Genomic DNA, 18,098 nt, shown 5'->3' with positions numbered 1-18,098 from the left:
TATATATAAAAAAAAGATTTATTCATACAAAAAAAGTCAGTGTGAAAACTACAAAGGTTCAAAGGGGCATCATGTATTTCCATACATTTTGCAGTCTTGATCTAGACTTAAAAACTGAACACAGATAGTAGTTCACAACCAGAAACCTGAACTCATCATTCCCACTAAATCACACCGGTGCCGTATTCGTGTTCCCCGTCCTGCTAGAGGACAGCCGTCCTCAATGGTCCTTCATCTGGTCCTCCTCCTCCAGTCTACGGATCTCTCCCTTCAGGAAGTTGATGTTTTCTCTGGAGGCTTTCAGTCGTTCCTTCAGCTCTGTGATCTCCAGGCTCGTCGTCTTCTTCGCCGCTTCCAGTTTTTCTCGTGTCCGTAACTCCAGCTCTGCAACTGAATGATGAGTGCATGTGATTAGAGCTGCTGCAACGCTAGAATTCATGCTGTCTGATTCACAGTATTTTTTCATGCTTTGAAGGTAAGTGAAGCACTCACACTCGGTCTCGTGTTTGTAGGCACCTAACGTCAGCTGTCTGGTGGTGTTCAGGAGCTGTTGCATCATGGCTGTAGGGTCTTGAAATATCTGCAGAAACACAGATGATTTTAGGCTTTGGGATTGATACTGTAGTGTCATGCTGTGCTGTTCTCATTGGATTCGCACCATCTCGTCATAGAACTCGGACACGACGGTCTTCTTCGGCATGGCGCTGGAGTCTGACTGGAAGAGCTTCAGCAGATGATACAGCGTGACCTGAAGACAAAAACACCACAACATCAGAACTTTTTTTTCTGTCCATTTAATCCAAAGGTAGACTAATGCAGAGGGTTTTAAACTGGTGCTCTTCAATTCAATTTATGCTTATCTGTATAGCACTTTTTACAATACAGTGCTGTGAAACAGTTTAGAGAAAAACATATATATATATACACACACACACAAAAGATTAAATTCATTTTAATAAACTAATAAAATATAAAAACTAAATTTTATTCAAATAAATAAATAATGAATAAATAAAAAATATACAAAATAAGATTTAATTAATTTTAATAAAAATGTATTTGATTAAAATAAATAAAAAATAAATCAATATATAAAGTTGTTTTTAAATAAACAATTGACTTTAAAAAAAAACGGGTGTAATGTCATAAAACGTAATGTTTTCCATTGTTTGGACATGACAGAAACTAAATAATTTCATAATTTAATAGTAATAGAAACTAAATATTTTAGGTTTTTTTTTTATTAAAATTAAAAAATATATATTTTTTTTACATATATTTATTATATATATATTTTTATAGTTTTAATTAGGTAATTAAAACAGTACATAGCTGCCTTTAACATTTTCGAAGGGGTCCCTTGCTCAAGGATGATTGTGTTGTTTTTATACAGTCTATGGTTTGCATCTAAAACATGAATAATTTACACACAGAGAAAAATAAAAGTCATTTAATGCCATTTACCGGTCTCTCATTTGGATCGATGAAGAAGATCTTTATGATAATCTCAAACTCTCCCCATCCAGTCTCTGTAATCTCATACGGAGGCTTCGTAACCACTGAAATACAATCATGTGTGAGTTAAAGTCACAAATGTTTTATATGACACAATATAATACTGTAAGATAAACTCAACTGCACACCTCTTAAAGGGTTCCCGTAACTTTCATGCAGTTTGAACTGTATTTTTTTGACATAAGCAGACATATCCTGGGAATATCAGGAGAGGGGAATAAAAATAAAATGTAAATGTATTTAGTATACTACATGTGAAATATACAATTCTTAAAACGAAATAAGAGTCAACCTCATTTCTGTAAGGCTTCACATAAACTGTCCACTGATGAGTGTGACCATCGTCTTCTCTTTTCTTGCCAAAATATCGTGCAACGTTTCCAAACACGATAGGTTTCACGATAGTCACTCCCTGGAAATAAAGTGAGTATAATAAATGCATAAATCACCCCTCATATTGAACTGCAGCATTAGCATCACGTTCACTCCTTACCTTCACACGTCCCCCCGAATCTGGACCAAATTCAGCCATCCTCTTAAACATAGTACACCGAGAGTAAAGTGTTTAATTCGGATTGGCTTCTACGAAATGAAAACAGTTTGGAACTGAACTGAATTATTGTACGGAACTGCCATTAAGCATTAAATATTCGTTTCTCTATGAAGAAAGCCTGTGTGTGTGTCGTGATTGTAAAAGTCCGTCTTCGCCCGTGAGTCAAATTTCAAAATAAGAGTCCTATCAAATGTTTACTAGAAAACAGTTTCTATTTTGAAAAAATGGGCTATAATATCCTCCTGGGACCCAGGTATACACTTTTGTCCTCTGTTGAGGATATTATATTTAAGGGAATTTCTCTGAGATCCTACATGCATGCATATTCCAGGGCCTTTCAGAGATGTTAAATGAGGTTTGATCATAAACACTTCTTCTCCTTGGTCTTTTAAAATATGACTGATGTTGACAGAATTATTAAATGTAGCACTCTTAGAAAAAATCTTAGCATTTAAATATGATTTTCATAATCTGCTAATTTTCAAACTATTTGCCGTAAATAAACATCTCCGAATAATGTGATGGGGTTTCCAGTCGGAATGTGACTTTTTGTTATGAAACGGCATCATTTCCATGCATGCCTTCTGTAGAGGACACCAGGACAAAAATCATGTTAAGGGAAATTCAACAAGAAATTATAGATGAATATTTCTGAGATATTCTTATAAAAAAGTGGCCAAGTAATTGATCCCATTATAACATTTCTGTGTTCATTATGGGTTTCCCCAAGAACACATAAATATGCATATTATATGCAATGTATAGATATACATAATAGAATGGGAATTCCAATTTATGGACATTTTATGCACATATTTCTATAAAGTACAGCAGTGTATCAAATCATTCTGTTATATCTTTCATAACATAGTTGATAATCAAAATCGCCTGAAACCTAAAAACTGATTAGTGAATGAAAAAATACAATATTGTTTTGCCTATACATGACTTTTCATGTTTTTTTATTTATAACTTCATCCTGGTGTCCTTAACAAAGGACATAGAATAAAATATGAATAAAATTTTCTTCCCTCCACTTGTTTATTTTGCTCCAACCAATATAATGTTTCTCAGCAGGATATCATTATTGGGTAATAATATAAATTTTAGAATTTAATCTCTCTGGTCTGAAGCATAGACTGTATGGTCTGAAGCCATAAATACAAGTAAAAAAAAAAAGTTTAACTAATGTCTGCAAAGTGATTTTTACAATGCAACACAACCAAAGTGATTTTTACGCTGACAGATGAACAAATTGAAATAATTTGCAAGGAACATAACTGTTGAGTTTAAAGACAGCAAGATATAGAGGCAGTAAAGTGAATCCTAAAGGAACATGACGTGCAAAAAAAAATAAAAAGAGAGAGAGACTTTTATTTTGAAAAGTACATGTTGCTCATCAGCACGTCTAGTTTTTTTTTCTTTTTTGGGCGGGCGTTTCTTCTTCACGCGCAGCACCGAGGAGGAGGAGGAGGAAAACAGAAAATGGCGGACGGTGTTGACCACATCGATATTTACGCCGATGTAGAAGAGGAATTTAATCAGGTTTGGATTACTCTCAACACCTACACTTCACTAATAATACATGTTTTACGTATGGTACGTACAGATTGAAAAGAGCTTCATAGAAACGCGCCGCGCTTTCTTCTCTGGGGATTCACTAGCGCGTCTGCTAACTTTAGCAGCTAACTAGCGAGCAGCGTCTGTGTACACCGCAACATTAAGTTTAAGTCGGTTACGTATCTTATTTTTTGTAAGGTATCTAAATAATATCTGTATTGTGTCGGTATTTGAATTTAGAGCGCGGGTTTTATTGCGTGAAACCGAGTCAGTCGCGGCGCGCGCGTTCATTGTTTGGTCTCGTGCGGCTACAGCAGGCCGAGCGCGCGCACGATGTCGCTTCTTCCGGACGCTTATGAAAAATAAATCTAAAACATATAGTAAACATATTCACAGATCGCCAGATGCTCTTAAACGTGCTTGTAAACTGATGCAGGTTGTTCTTTGTCTCAGTCTTAAAGTTGGTACGTTCGTTTTAATAACATGCAAATTAGCTTCGGAGTTCAAATCAGGTCATCAGAAAATCTGATTTTATTTGTTATTTACAAACATTTGCATTTATAGGTGTCAATTGTGTTTTAAAGTTTTATATTGCATTTTAAATTAATTAATAAACATGTAATATTAATAAAAATTGTTAACATTTATTCTAAAAAGTCTCCTATAATGCATAATATATGCAGTCTGCAAAGTTGTTAGTCAAAAAAAGATATGCATGATAAAGATATTGTCTCTCAACATGTTTTTAACCGCCTTAATGAGTCATCATATTTTTTAATCTACTGCGTGTTAACTATGTCAGAAGGTAGCAAATTTGCATAATCCCCGCCTTCCCGCGAAATATGAACACTCTGACCTGCCCACAAACACTTAGTGTGTTTAGATGTCGTTTTCAGCCTCACTGTGCATTGCAACACAGTTGCCACACTGAATCACAAATAAGTAAATAATAATAATCTATGCAATAAAACTGCTGTCGCATCACTTTAAATACCACATACAAAGTTTAAAGGGTTAGTTCACCCAAAAATGAAAATTATTTCATTAATGACTCACCCTCATGTCGTTCCAAACCCGTGAGACTGTGAGGCAATGTATCAAAAAATTATCTCAATATTGTACATTTTTACGATATTCGATATTTATCTGTTTGCATTTGCATTTAAATAATAAAAAAACATGATTTTCTTTTGCCCATTAAAAACAAAAACAATTTAGATTAAACAGCTCATTTAAGCAGTTTAAAAAAAAATCTAGACCAAGTGATCACTTACTGCTTTTTATTAAATGAACACGTCGGCCTATGTGTAGCTGAAGCTGTGCAAAACAAGTACAGAAAGTGCATTCTGTCAAGTTTTTAGTGCATGCAATTCACAATTTAAGCTATGCAACTGGGATAAGTATTTTCTTAAAAAGTTTTTAGCTACAATATTCTCTATTTTCGAACTTTACATCGTCGTCAAAATTATTCGGATATTATCGCTAATATTCGATATACCGTCCAGATCAAGTCGTGCTTGCGATGAAGTTGCTCAATGCCATTTTTGTAATCTAGCATCTTTGTTTACTAGCTATCCTCCAGAGCAAACAATTTGTTAATATGCGTTTCAGTCACGCATTGTATACACAAGGACCTATCATAACAGGCTTGGCCAGCTGACCAATCAGAGCAGAGTAGGCTTATGGAGGGGAGGGGTTTACAGCCAATAAACTCAGAACTGCTTCAGATGAATCGTTTCGAAATAATTGATAAATGATTCTACTATTAAATTAATATTCTGAGAAGATTACGTTTTCTGAGGTTAGATGCATTTAAACCTGTTGTAGGGGACTCCAACACAATTTCAAGACACTTTAAAATACCATATGACCCGTTCTTTAAGATAAATCAATTCTAAAATAAGGCAAGGTAAGTTTTATTCATAGAGCACACGTTTAACACAACAGTAGTTGATCCAAAGTGCTTTACAATAAAAATAAATCAAAAAGAGAAAGAAAATAAGAGAGGAGGAAAAAAGACAATAAATAAATAATAAAATGAAAATAAAATAAATCATGTGAAAAATTAATTACAGCTAGATGCCAGCATTAATCATTTTTATTTAATTTATGTACCAAATAATAACGTGCGACTTATAGTCCGGAAAATACGGTAATAGTATCTCAGAGATACTAAAATAACATAGGCTCATGGTTGAGACGCCTGTCCTTGTGAATATTTCTGAAAGGTGTGTTTGTCTTTCTGCTTCCACAGGAGTCAGATTATCCTGTTCACGAGCAGATTGACCTGTATGATGATGTCATCTCACCATCTGCCAACAACGGGGATGCACCTGAGGACCGAGATTACCTGGACAACCTGCCTGCGCCGGGAGGATCCGAGGGGAGCAAAGGAGCGCCGCCGAACGTCGTCTACACCTACACTGGCAAACGAATCGCTCTGTACATCGGCAACCTCACATGGGTCAGTCTTCTACCTCTACAAAAAAAAATGCATATATATATATGTATAGAAAAATCCTTGGCATTGAGTCACAGTGTAAGTGAGAAGCATTTCATTGTTCATATATTGATGTTGGGATTTCCTCTTTACAGTGGACCACTGATGAAGATTTGACCGATGCTATTCGCTCAGTAGGCATCAATGATGTGCTGGAGATCAAGTTTTTTGAGAATCGGGCAAATGGCCAGTCAAAAGGGTAAGTGAAAACCGAAACCCATTTCCTAGGTCTTTGTTAAAGCACAGACCAGCTCTTCTTTGGCCCTCAGTTACGTAGACGACTTCTCATGCTCTCTGTGCTCAACAGGTTTGCTCTGGTCTGCGTGGGTTCAGACTCTTCCTCCAGGAAGCTGATGGATCTGCTGTCCAAGCGGGAGCTGCACGGACAAAACCCCATTGTCACCCCTTGCAACAAACAGTCGCTCAGCCAGTTTGAGATGCAGTCGCGAAAAAGTGAGACTGCAATTCACAGAAAACGAATCTATTGATTGAACAGTTAATTGAAATTGCTGTTTTTTTTTACGGTCAGTTTCTGTCCACCCAGGCACACAGTCTGGTCAGATGTCAGGAGAGGGGAAGGCTGGACCTCCAGGCATAGGAGGTCGCAGTGGCTTCCCTCTTGGCAAGAATCGAGGACGCTTTCCCACACCTCCTGGCCCCGGAGGAGACCGCTTTCCTGGACCTGGTGGACCCGGAGGACCTCCACCACACTTCTCAGGTACGAGGCTTTATAAACAACAGCTGGTGACGTTTTGCCCCATTTTGTGACGCCCTAAACTGAGTTATGAATCAATTGCAGTTGGTTTTTAAGTTGATAGTTAATCATCAGTTAAAAATACGGTATGTTTAAAAACAATCAAAATGAAGCACTTACTAAGATTCTAAATGATAAAATGAAAGCGCATACTAAAAATAATGTTAATTTATCATTTTTATGATGTTGCGTTCAGACATGTTTTGGCACTTCAGATCCGTTCTACTCATTGAACTGTAATAAAACTGAATGCCTAATAAAACTACGTTTTCTTTTTCTGTTGTCATACATGCGTATAAATAGTGAGTAAACATGAGCCATTTAAACTCCATGTTAACCAGGAGTCACTCCTTAAGTGCTGATTTATACGTCTAATAAAATCAACATCTGTTGATCTAAAGTGTTACTGTGTCATGCAAACAATCAACATCAGATAACTTCGTGCATGCAAACGATTGTTTTTCAATCATTTGAAATATTAACTTAAAATCTCATGGGGACTTGTAATGATTTTAGGTTAAAGGGGTTCGTCTGACAACATTTTTGGAGTACTCGCACTACTTTCCCACTGCTGTCTTTGATAAATGTAGTAAATTTTTAAAACCCTTCGTTTGCAGGTATGCAAGGCCCGCCGCGTCCTCCCTCAGGCCCACCTGGGCCTCCAGGACCCCCCGGGCCCCCTCCACCTGGACAAGGTCTGCTGCCGCCCCTCGGAGGTCCTCCGAACAGAGGAGACCGTCTTCCTCCACCCGTCATGTTTCCTGGTCAGTTTGGTCAGCCTCCTATGGGTCCGATGCCTCCTGGGCCACCTCCACCTGGATATGGGCCTCCCCCGGGCCCCCCTCCACTTCAGCAGGGTCTGCCCCCTCCAGGACCCTTCCCTCCCCGTCCTCCTGGGCCCTTAGGACCCCCGCTTGGCCTCGTGCCTCCACCACACATGCAGGGACCCCCGCCTGGAGGTCCACCGCCCGCCCCTCACGTAAACCCGGCCTTCTTCCCACCGCCCGGAAACAACAACATGCCCTCGTCTGACGGCAGGGGCCCTCCGCCGGGGGACATGTACGGCCGCCCGCCTCCATACGACAGAGACTATGGCCCTGGCGGCAGGTAAGAAACACCCCACTTCACTGTACAGTAATGCACGAGTTCTCAAGCCACACCGGTGACAAAAAAATGCTTGGATTATACACTGTTGCACCATTTCAAAATGATTAGCATTTTTTATTTTCCTAATAAAAATTGCCGTAGCACTTTTAAAAAGTTTTTTTTTTTTTTTTTCAAAAATGGTCAAGTACAAGGTTTCAGCATAACTGTAAGAACCATTGTAGTAATTGTTACTAAATAAAATTATTATTTTAAAAGTTAGATACTTGGAACTAGGGTTGTGTATCTTTTTAGATTTTTTTTTCCGATTCAGATTCCTATTTTCTATTCCAATAAGATCACTAAACATTGAAATCGAAAGTTTGAACACACTGCATAGTTTTCTTTTCATTAATAAACTAATCTGTTCCAGCCTGGAACTAGCTTATCCTCAAGATCAGTGTGTTTCTCTGGGCTCATGCTTTAGATGATAAACTGTGGAGGTTCTTTCCCTTCCTGCGTTTAATAAAGTTTGGGAAGGTGATTTCAGAAAGTCTAGCAATAGCTTTTGAAAGCAAAATCCCAGCTTCTCTGCATTAACTCTTTAAAGCCACTTCGCCTCCCAAACACTTGAACGCACACAGCAGACCAGAGGTCAATCAGCGATGCAATGAGAGACGGCGTTGATGGACGGTTAAATGGAATACAATCCAAAAAAAAAAATATTAATACTGAAGCCTGCACTGCAAACTGTGCTGAAGATGCATGTCATCAAATTCAGACTTGATTCGAAACCATGTCACTCAGTAGAACACACATAAACTAAGATACATTTTTCTATTAAGATTGTTTTTGGAAACATGCTGCACATTAATGGATAAATGCTACGACAAATAATAATATCTATTGTCATTGTTTTTTTTTTATATACTATTCTTACTCTGAAACATGCAGCACATAATGACTATAACAATACTTTATTATTTGATTATTAATAATTTTATACAGATTTCATCTTAAAATCATGTTAAACTTTACAATTTTTTTTTGTGTGAAATGCAGCACATATTTAAGTAGATCTCTGTCTTTGAGGTTTGTATTTATTATTAACTCCAGGATTGGAGGTTATTGGTGGCCTCAGACTGACCCTGAATCTCCTCTCTGGCCTTTCTTTAGTAACTTCAGACCCCCTGTAGTATGTGGCTTTGAGCCCTGGATAAACGAGGGCTTGGTTGATGTGAAAAACTCTGGCCAGCACTTGCACAATACGAGTGAACAAGGGTTAGTGAAGTAACCGTCCGCTGACGCCAGGATCCTTCGCTCAGGCTTGAGTGTGTTGTGAATGCATCGAGTGTGTGTCGTCTCTGCAGTGATCTGATGATTTTTTGGTTTTCTAGTGATGCTCCGAAATCAATTTATTGAAATAGAAATGGAGGTTTTCATTTAGCCGAAAAATTAAGCCAAAAATAAAGTATAGTTAAGTTTGTGTAGTTAATATTTTTGCTATTCAGGGTGTCTCGTAAAGTTATTCAGTGTATATATATATATATATATATATATATATATATATATATATATATATATATATATATATATATATATATATATATATATATCTCTTTATAATTTTTTAAAAGTAAAATCAGGATACTATTATAATTAAAAAATTGTATTTTCTGTTCATTTTAATTATTTGTAATCTAGTTGTATTTTATAATGTCTATTTTTCTATATAAATTAGTTTAGTTCATTTTCGTATAGTTGAGAAACTTATATTTTTCAGTTAAATTTTTTCTTTTTTTTTCTGTTATTAGTTAATTGTCTAAAGTTTATTTTTCGGTTTAGAATTTCTAAGGTAAACTTAAATGAAAAAATGGTGCCTCGGCATCTAGATGAAATAATTAAGAAATTTATTTATTTTTTATTTAGGTAAAATGTATTTTATTTAAAGAAACAATGTTTTGAAATGTTTTAGGTTCAATCAAACCATAATAACTGTGATTTCATACTGCAAATATTTTCGGTTAACTAGTTATCACTAGTTTTAACATGCTTTGTGATTCAGCACTAATGGCACCGCTGCTCTCTGTGTGAAACTGGACCCTGATGTGTTAGTGTTTTATTCTGATTTATGCTTTATTTCAATGCATCTGCTTTTCCTCTTGTAGGGACATGGATTCGTCTCGCGCTCCTCTGAGCGAAGCTGAGTTTGAGGAGATCATGAATCGTAACAGAGCGATCTCCAGCAGTGCTATCTCGAGGGCAGTCTCCGATGCAAGCGCAGGTGTGCAAACACTTATATAAACCGACTCATACACAGCATGAATGTTTAGTTTGGTTTGTCAGGTGGTAATTAAATGCTCTGTTTTTGCAGCTGATTACGGCAGTGCTATAGAGACTCTGGTGACCGCCATCTCTCTGATCAAGCAGTCGAAGGTTTCTGCTGATGACCGCTGTAAAGTCCTCATCAGCTCACTGCAGGACTGCTTGCATGGAATCGAGTCCAAATCCTATGGCTCTGTTTCAGGGTAAAGATCTTGTGGATATACACCATTTTAGTTTCAGCGGAGGTCTGCAACCTTTTGAGCATGCCTTTTTTTTGGATAACCAATGTGCCTATAATCCCCTGAATTCTGCCATTCCGAAAGCGCCATCTGCTGGCAGAGAATGAATATGCGTTTTCAGTAAGCCTGTTTTATTTCTAGGATCCTATAGGCTATTTTTTATTTTATGTATATATAATACAGCTAAATGGAGATTGCTGACATAGTCCTGAAATGGTTGTTCATGTTCAGACCAATGTGAAAATCGACCCATGTTTTTACCCTGCAAACACACAGAGCTTTAGAGGATGCATCATAATGTTTGCATGATCTTTCATCCAAGTCAAACACTTTTCTGCCGATGTAACCAAAGGCATGCTGGCAAGTAAAAGTCAGGTATTGGATCCAAATAAGAATTTAATAGGGATCGCATCACCCTGGTAAAATATTAACCAATAGTGTCAGACGCTAACATTTTTTTTTTACATTTTTCTTACATGATCCTACTAAATTCAGTTCGATAAGATACTGATTTTCTGATGAATCTTTCAGTGTGAAACAATGCACGTAAAATTGTTTCATGCGTTGCAAAGACAACTGCATTACAAAATTAATAATGTATTTAAATTCTATCATGCATTGCAAAATCTGATATTTTGATATTTAAATGCATAAAATAGTTTTGTAGTTCATGAAAATTTGCAATGATTTAAATGTTCATTTTGAATGCATTTTTTTTTGCATCCATTTACCGTTGCACCAAATAATTTTGGAATCCATCAGTTTAGCTGTGTATCAAATAATTAACAAAAAAAATGCATGCATGTGAAATCATTTAATTTATTGCAAAATTTTAGTCATTTAAAATATTTGATGTATTGCAGACATTTTCATGAATTCCAATTTGGTGCATTGCAAATTTTCACTAATGCAAAATGATTTGATTCATTGCAAATGCATTTCATGCGTTTTCATATTCTCTTCAATGCTTTTCAACCAGCAGCAGAAGGGAGCGGTCCAGAGAGAGGGACCACAGTCGCTCTAACGAGAAGCGTCACCGCAAGTCTCGCAGCCGAGACCGCCGCGAGGACTATTACAGGGAGCGCAGCCGCGAGAGAGACCGCCATCGTGACCGAGACCGTGAGAGAGACCGAGAACGTGAGCGGGAGTATCGCCGTTAGTTGGAGAGGAAGGTGTGTATCCTGTTTGTCTCTGGCTTTCTCCCCTTCTCTTTCAGGATTCAGGTGAGCATGCTATTGCAGAGGTCGGGATCACAGGTATGTGATCAAAAACGGTGAGTCCTGGAACTTCTACAAGTACTGTCATTTATTTCTCTACAGCTAATGTATTTTTTTCTTTTTATTTTATGAGTGTAGCGTGTACTCTTTGAAACGTGTGTACCTGGTCTTGAAGCCTATGTGTTCAATGTGCAATATCAGCTCCAGCAACCACAAACTGTTTCGCAATTGTTGATGTTAACCAGTTTGTCTTTGAAAGGATTGTTTATTGCAAAGTTTTATTTAAAAAAAATCGTTTTGCATTTTAAAATACAGGTTACTGCACTTTGTCCGTTTAGAGTTGCTGCTAGTTTTTAGACCATGCCAATTTTGTCAAACATTTCCCTTATCATATTTTGCCTAATTGACTAAATGTTTGCCAAAAAATTTAAATTGGGATGCATTTCATGTCTATCGAGTTGTGGTTTTGAAATATACATTTCAACCTGTGACCATAAATGTGTGGAAAATTGGTTGTAGTTGGATGAGAGAAAATGAATGTTTTTATCCCACATTGAAATGAGCAAAATCATGTTTCTCAGATTGTGTATTGACATTCCTGTAGACAGAGATGTTGTTGACACAAAAATGGTTGTCCTAGTGTTTAGTTCCTCCATTGATTTATGAAGAGCAAATGAATTAAAGCCAAATTGATCTGCTTTGGCTTTTAAACCCATGAAGCTGTAGTCTTATGTCAGGTTCAGTTGTCAGTTGTTTTGTCTTATGGTTCAGTCTTGAGCACATCTGTACAGTTTCATTTAAGAAAACCCATTCTGAATGTCCTCTGTCCGAGCAAGTTAAATGTGTTTTTACTGTGAAGGGTCATTTTGTGCATCCTACTAGTATTTCAGACTCATATTTGCAAGTTTTTTGTAGCTAGTCAAAGTTTTGCATCTTAAAAGTAAATTTCTTACCAGAATTTGACATTTCTCGGTTCACATCAATTTGTTATTCATTTATTTTCTATGCTTGTTAATGTAACGCCCTCTTAGATGCTTCAGATGTAGCAGTTCTTCACCATTATAAATGTAAAATATGCACAGCACTTCAATGTCAGAATGTAGATCTACTGGGCAAATAAAATAAAGATTCAAATATCAGTGCTTTATGAATGGAGAAGAACTGCTAGATTGCTTTTCCAAAGGAAACGTTAACGTTTTTATCATCTCTATACTGGTTTTTTTATTCTCTCTAAACACTGGTGTTTGTATTGATTTAAGTTTGATATAATATGCAACAGATATTTAATAAATATTTTCAAAATCGGTATTTGAATTAATGCAGCACATGTCCTCAGTTCAAACCCTGTTGGTCTGATTTTAAAGACTGTCTAACCTGTTTCTTCATGGCTTTGCTGTGTGACGGTTTCCTACAGGCTAAATTTGTAACTGCTGAGGACACTGTAATATCATGTGATGCATTGTGATTGACCTCACATACACTAGATTTATAGGCCTTGTGCCAGACACAAAACAATAAAACTAAAACTGCAACTCGGGTTTAGCAAATGGATTGTAAATGCACAGCTGCATTGTCAATTTTGTTTAACGTAGTTCTGGCAACCTGTGAATCTGGCTAGCCCAAAAACTGCCCATTATTCAGGTGGTTGTTTTTGTTATATTTTTATTTTCTCTGTATTCCCAACTGTACAGCCTATATTTGCAGCAAAACCAATCAGGGAAAGACAGCTGTGCATTTTATTTGCATTTTTATTGATTTGTTCCTCAGTAATACATTCAGACATTATGTTGCACTTTAAACACATGATTTTTCTTAAGTATGATTATTTTTTAGATAGGCTAGATATTTTCAAATGAGATTTTTATGCACCGTTAAGGATTTGAAAGCATTTACTCCAAGCCTAGAGCCCTGTTCCATGGGATTTATTGGGATTTTTGGATGTAGTGCCCATCTGTCAGGAATTCCTCTGCAGAAATGATTGTTTTCCCAGATTATTTATATAGGTTTTTCTGAAGTAATGGTTCCTTTTCCTCTGTTCAGTATTGTGCTTTATAAGATGCTGTCACAGAATTGGACAAACTTGTGTTTTTGTTATAGTTACAGATACGAATAATTGTCATTCCAAACACAAACTGTAATATATTTGATGAATTCAGTGCAAGAAATACCATATCTTAATGTCTAGTTAAAGTAAAATTGCTAATATTTCTTGTACCGAAATGGGCAGAGATAGTTAGACACTAGCTCATATTTTAATCAGTGCATTTTATATTTAATGTCCATTTCTCCTGTGACTAACAGGACTAAAGCAGTATGATTAGTTGCTTAATTAATTGTCCAAGCCTGTGTACTGTAACTCCAGTGTCCACTGAACCACTAGAATCATCTCCTACAAACCTCATTTTTAGTTCAGTAGAAACCGTGCATTAACTGATGGTGAGCAATTGTAAACCATTGCATCCTAAAAATAAAGGTTTCTTTGAAATATGGATTTATTGCTTGTTCTCGGAGGTACAGTGGACACTGTACATTTTTGTTTTTACAAATTGTCTACGAGTGGAATATTAAAATTCAATATGGTTCCTGAAACTAATACAGAAAATACAGGCTAATAGTTCCAGTTTAGTTTAATTGTAATTGAATGATGAGTTAAGTTTTTCATCTTAAATGATTGGTTGATAAAGTAAAATTCAGTAAAGGGCTATATAAAATAGTGTTTTTAAGTATATGTATGTATCTTGGCAGATTACCATGTGTAGATCAAGTCATGAGTTCTTGACCATGATTGAAGGATTGTTTTGACGATGTAAAATTTAAATGTTTTTACACGTTTTAGATGAGCTGTTTCATTCGATATAGATATGAAGTCTGCAAAATGAGCACTTGTGAGTGATTTGAAGTAGATTTACCTGTGACATTGATTTTGTGCAACAAGCAAAAACGAGGTAACCTTGTTTGAAATCATAAGAGATCATACATGTGTTCCACTTACTGAAACAAACCAATCAACCAAAATAATGTCAAATCGGTATCATCATACAGGGATTTTTATGCAATACAAATTGCATATGTCCATAACCTCTATTTTTACAGATCCAGCTTATGCATGCACTCTTTCTGTACTTCAGTGCAGTGTAATTGCAGTTCTTCCTGTTGAATATTAAAATCGTTCATCTTGTTCCAAACCTTCATAATTTTCTCTTTTTATTGAACACCGAAGGAGCTGTTTTGCTTAAATGCAACACTAATAAATGTATTTTTAGAATCTCACTCATTGAAATCTTGTTGAACGTACAGATGCTGATTTGTATGGATTTGTTTTGGTTGATTGATTTCTCAGTGGGACTAAAAGCCATACATTTTCCTATGACTCTACTAATGCATATTTTGCCAGTTGGTTAACTCGTATGAATTACAGTTTTGATGTAAGATATTGTGCGTTTGGGTACTATATAGTTTGTCATTGTCATGGAAGAATGAAAGACATGGTTAATTGCTAATGACGATTTTTAAAAGAATATTTCACCCAAAAAAGAAAATTTGGCGCAAAATGTTCTGTCCCTCATGCCATCCAAGATGTAGATGAGTTTTTCTTCATAGAATTAGAGAAAATTAGCATTGCATCAGTGTCTCATCAATGGATGCTCTGCAGTGATTGGGTGCAAATTGAGTCCAAACAACTACAGTCCATCAGTTAACATCTGGAGAAGACAAAAGCTGCATGTTCATAAGAAATAAATCTGTTATTATGCCATTTTTAACTTGAAACCATCACTTCTGGCTAAAATACGAGTCTATGATCCATAAAAAGGCTTGCTCCAGTGAAAAATTCCTCTCGCATCAAAATCAACCCACGTTTAAGATCTGTTTTTGACTGTTTTCACTCGTGTGCATATTTCTCTCCTCATCCAGGCGAGACAACTGTTTCACTGGAGTAAACAATATCATAGATAGAGGACTTATGATAGATTTGATTTCATCTCACAAGACATTAACTGATGGACTGTAGTTGTGTGGATCAGCTGTTTGGACTCTCATTCTGACGGCACCCATTCACTGCAGAGCATCCATTGCTGAGCAATTGATGTAATACTACATTTCTCCACATCTAATGAAGAAACAAACTCCTCTACATCTTGAGATCAAATTCGATAAATTTTCATTGTTGGTTTAGTCCTGTAAGTAAAGTCCATCAGAGTGAAAAGTATTTTCTGAGTTGTGGTGTTGAGTACAGTACAGTGTTTAATAGTTGTGCATGCCAATGTCTTTATGATTTGTGTCGTCTCTTCACACTGTATTCATGCACTGATTCCAGGGGCTTGTTTCAAATACAGTGATTTAATGAATGCATTTAATGTTGTACCATTGTGAAACAATTACATTTAAATAATGCTTTAGACTCTTGCAGTAATGGTAATGCAACATTATGCCCCTTAGTTTGATGGTGTTGAAAACTGAAAAGTTGCATGCCTGTGTATGTCTGGGACAGTCTGAGCGTGTGTAGAGGTAGAGGGCAAAAGCAGCTATGTGTGTTTCTGGGTTCTGTGCCCCAAAACAAACTGCCACCTTCGTTTTGACACCTTTCAGCTGAACGCAAGAGGAGGAGGAGAGACGTCAGGAGCAACGTGGATTCATCCCACAGCGTCACGGAGAGCGCCGGACTCCGGACACACTCTGCAGTTCTGTAAAATATGATATACTCATTCTTAATTCCTGACAGCTCTTTTATTTTTTACTTTTTATTTGGAAGTAGCTGTGTGCTAAAGTCAGTTCAGCAAAAGATAATTTTCTGCCTGCTTGTTCGAAACACAAAACAACTTTCCGACTGCTATAATGTTGTAAATTGTCAGTTAGCTAGATTTGTTTTTATAGCATCCTCTTTTTGGTTTCATGTTTCATCCCTTTTCCCCATCTTCCATATAATGTTTGTAAGTGTCTTTTGCCTTGATTATTAAATAGAATCTGTGTTGTAATAAAGTGTGTACTGGGGTTGTTGCTTGTTTATATTGAATCTGCTAGTTTGGGTTACTGTGATGAACTTTAACTCTTTATTTATTGTTCAGAATTGCACATTTCCGAAACGTGTCCTACTTGAACATCAGATTTGATTTGAGAACCACGTTTCAGGTTTTTTGACATCTTAACTTTTTATAAACCATGTGCCTTTTCCAATTTTATGAGGTTTTGGTTATGGGTTAATTTGTGAAGTATCTGTAATTCCTGTTCACATTTTAAATGATGTGCCAATTCATAGTGTTTAAATTTTTTCAGTGGTTTTCTTGATTGTAATTGGAGCTCTACAATTCAAATCTAAAATATGCTCAATTTGTATAGTGTTTAAATCAGGTATGATTAGTAAATATGATCCAGTTCAAATTTTTTTGCATTTGTAATGTCTATCTGACATCCCTGCCCATGTGTGCATTGCTTTTGTGAAAATATCTAATCTTCGTGTGTTTTATAATTTGTCCCTCAATAATAATCTGCAAGATTTAGAAGGAACAGTTCACCCAGAAATGGAAATAATGCGGTATTTATTCACCCTTAGTCCATCCAAGATGTACATGAGTTGTTTCCTCGTTAAAACAGACTTGGACAAAGTTAGCATCAAATCACATGCAGAATATTATTGATAGTTTGAAGTTAAAAACGTCTTGATGGATTTTATTCTTACAGAATTGTAGCATTTCGCTTCACAAGATGTTAGATGATGGACTGGAGTGCTGTGGATTAATTTTGAGGTTTTCTTAAGATGCTTGGACTCTAATTCTGACGGCACCCATTCACTGTAATGCAATGCTAAAATTCTCCAAATCTGTTCCCATGAAGAAACAAAATCTATATCTTGGAAGTCCTGAGGGCGGGTACATTTTCAGCAAATTTTCATTTTGGGGTCAACTATTTCAGTGAGCTTTTATAGCTTTGTGAAAAATTTGGTTCATTGTACAGTTTCGATTTGTGTTCTGAACTTGTAAAAAGGTCAGTTTTTAATTGCTCAGTTTGTTAGTGATGTAATGAGCATCATTTCAGTATGCAAGGGTATCACTGCTTAATGTAAATATTCAAAGTACTTTATTTTGAAACTTTGAATGCATAAAGACATTTAAGAAATGTACTTTTGGGTATTTGACGCATGACATGACCTGTGCATTGGTCTCTGCATCTGATTGGATGAAAGATTAAGATTAAGATTAATGTAACCTCAGTTGCTCACCTGAGGCCTGTGTTTTTGATGGTCAATCACTGTATCTATAGTAAGTTCAGTGTTGGAGTAATTCTAGTGGTTCTTGCAACTGCATCCTCTGGTAGTGAAGTGGACAAGCATTGACGTGCGTTTCTGTGTCATCATAAC

At 36.3% G+C, this 18,098-nt stretch overlaps 2 protein-coding genes across 5 annotated transcripts; one reads left to right on the top strand and one right to left on the bottom strand.

Annotated features, from left to right (window-relative positions):
- LOC132099302 (YEATS domain-containing protein 4) lies at nt 1–2,226 on the bottom strand. The gene is made up of 7 exons (XM_059505738.1): nt 2,009–2,226; nt 1,808–1,927; nt 1,644–1,710; nt 1,465–1,559; nt 659–748; nt 493–580; nt 1–390 (listed from the first exon to the last, which is right to left on the bottom strand). The coding sequence occupies exons 1-7, from the start codon at nt 2,057–2,059 to the stop codon at nt 221–223; spliced, it is 681 nt and encodes a 226-aa protein (XP_059361721.1). The 5' UTR covers nt 2,060–2,226; the 3' UTR covers nt 1–220.
- A 1,260-nt stretch (nt 2,227–3,486) lies between these two features.
- LOC132098645 (cleavage and polyadenylation specificity factor subunit 6) lies at nt 3,487–16,735 on the top strand. 4 transcript variants are annotated; one of them, XM_059504723.1, is made up of 10 exons: nt 3,487–3,613; nt 5,883–6,092; nt 6,224–6,327; nt 6,436–6,581; nt 6,673–6,846; nt 7,500–7,989; nt 10,134–10,249; nt 10,340–10,493; nt 11,512–11,701; nt 16,334–16,735. In XM_059504723.1, the coding sequence occupies exons 1-9, from the start codon at nt 3,554–3,556 to the stop codon at nt 11,687–11,689; spliced, it is 1,632 nt and encodes a 543-aa protein (XP_059360706.1). In that variant the 5' UTR covers nt 3,487–3,553; the 3' UTR covers nt 11,690–11,701; nt 16,334–16,735. The 4 variants fall into 4 exon arrangements, with proteins under 4 accessions (XP_059360706.1, XP_059360704.1, XP_059360703.1 ...); XM_059504721.1 differs by having other exon boundaries at nt 11,509–11,701; XM_059504720.1 differs by having other exon boundaries at nt 6,658–6,846.
- Nucleotides 16,736–18,098: the final 1,363 nt, after the last annotated feature.

Source organism: Carassius carassius, chromosome 22, assembly GCF_963082965.1.
Source record: "Carassius carassius chromosome 22, fCarCar2.1, whole genome shotgun sequence".
In the NCBI taxonomy this organism is placed as follows: Eukaryota; Metazoa; Chordata; class Actinopteri; order Cypriniformes; family Cyprinidae; genus Carassius; species Carassius carassius.
Note: the sequence above shows the minus strand (reverse complement) of the source record. Positions and strands in the feature narration are given on the sequence as shown.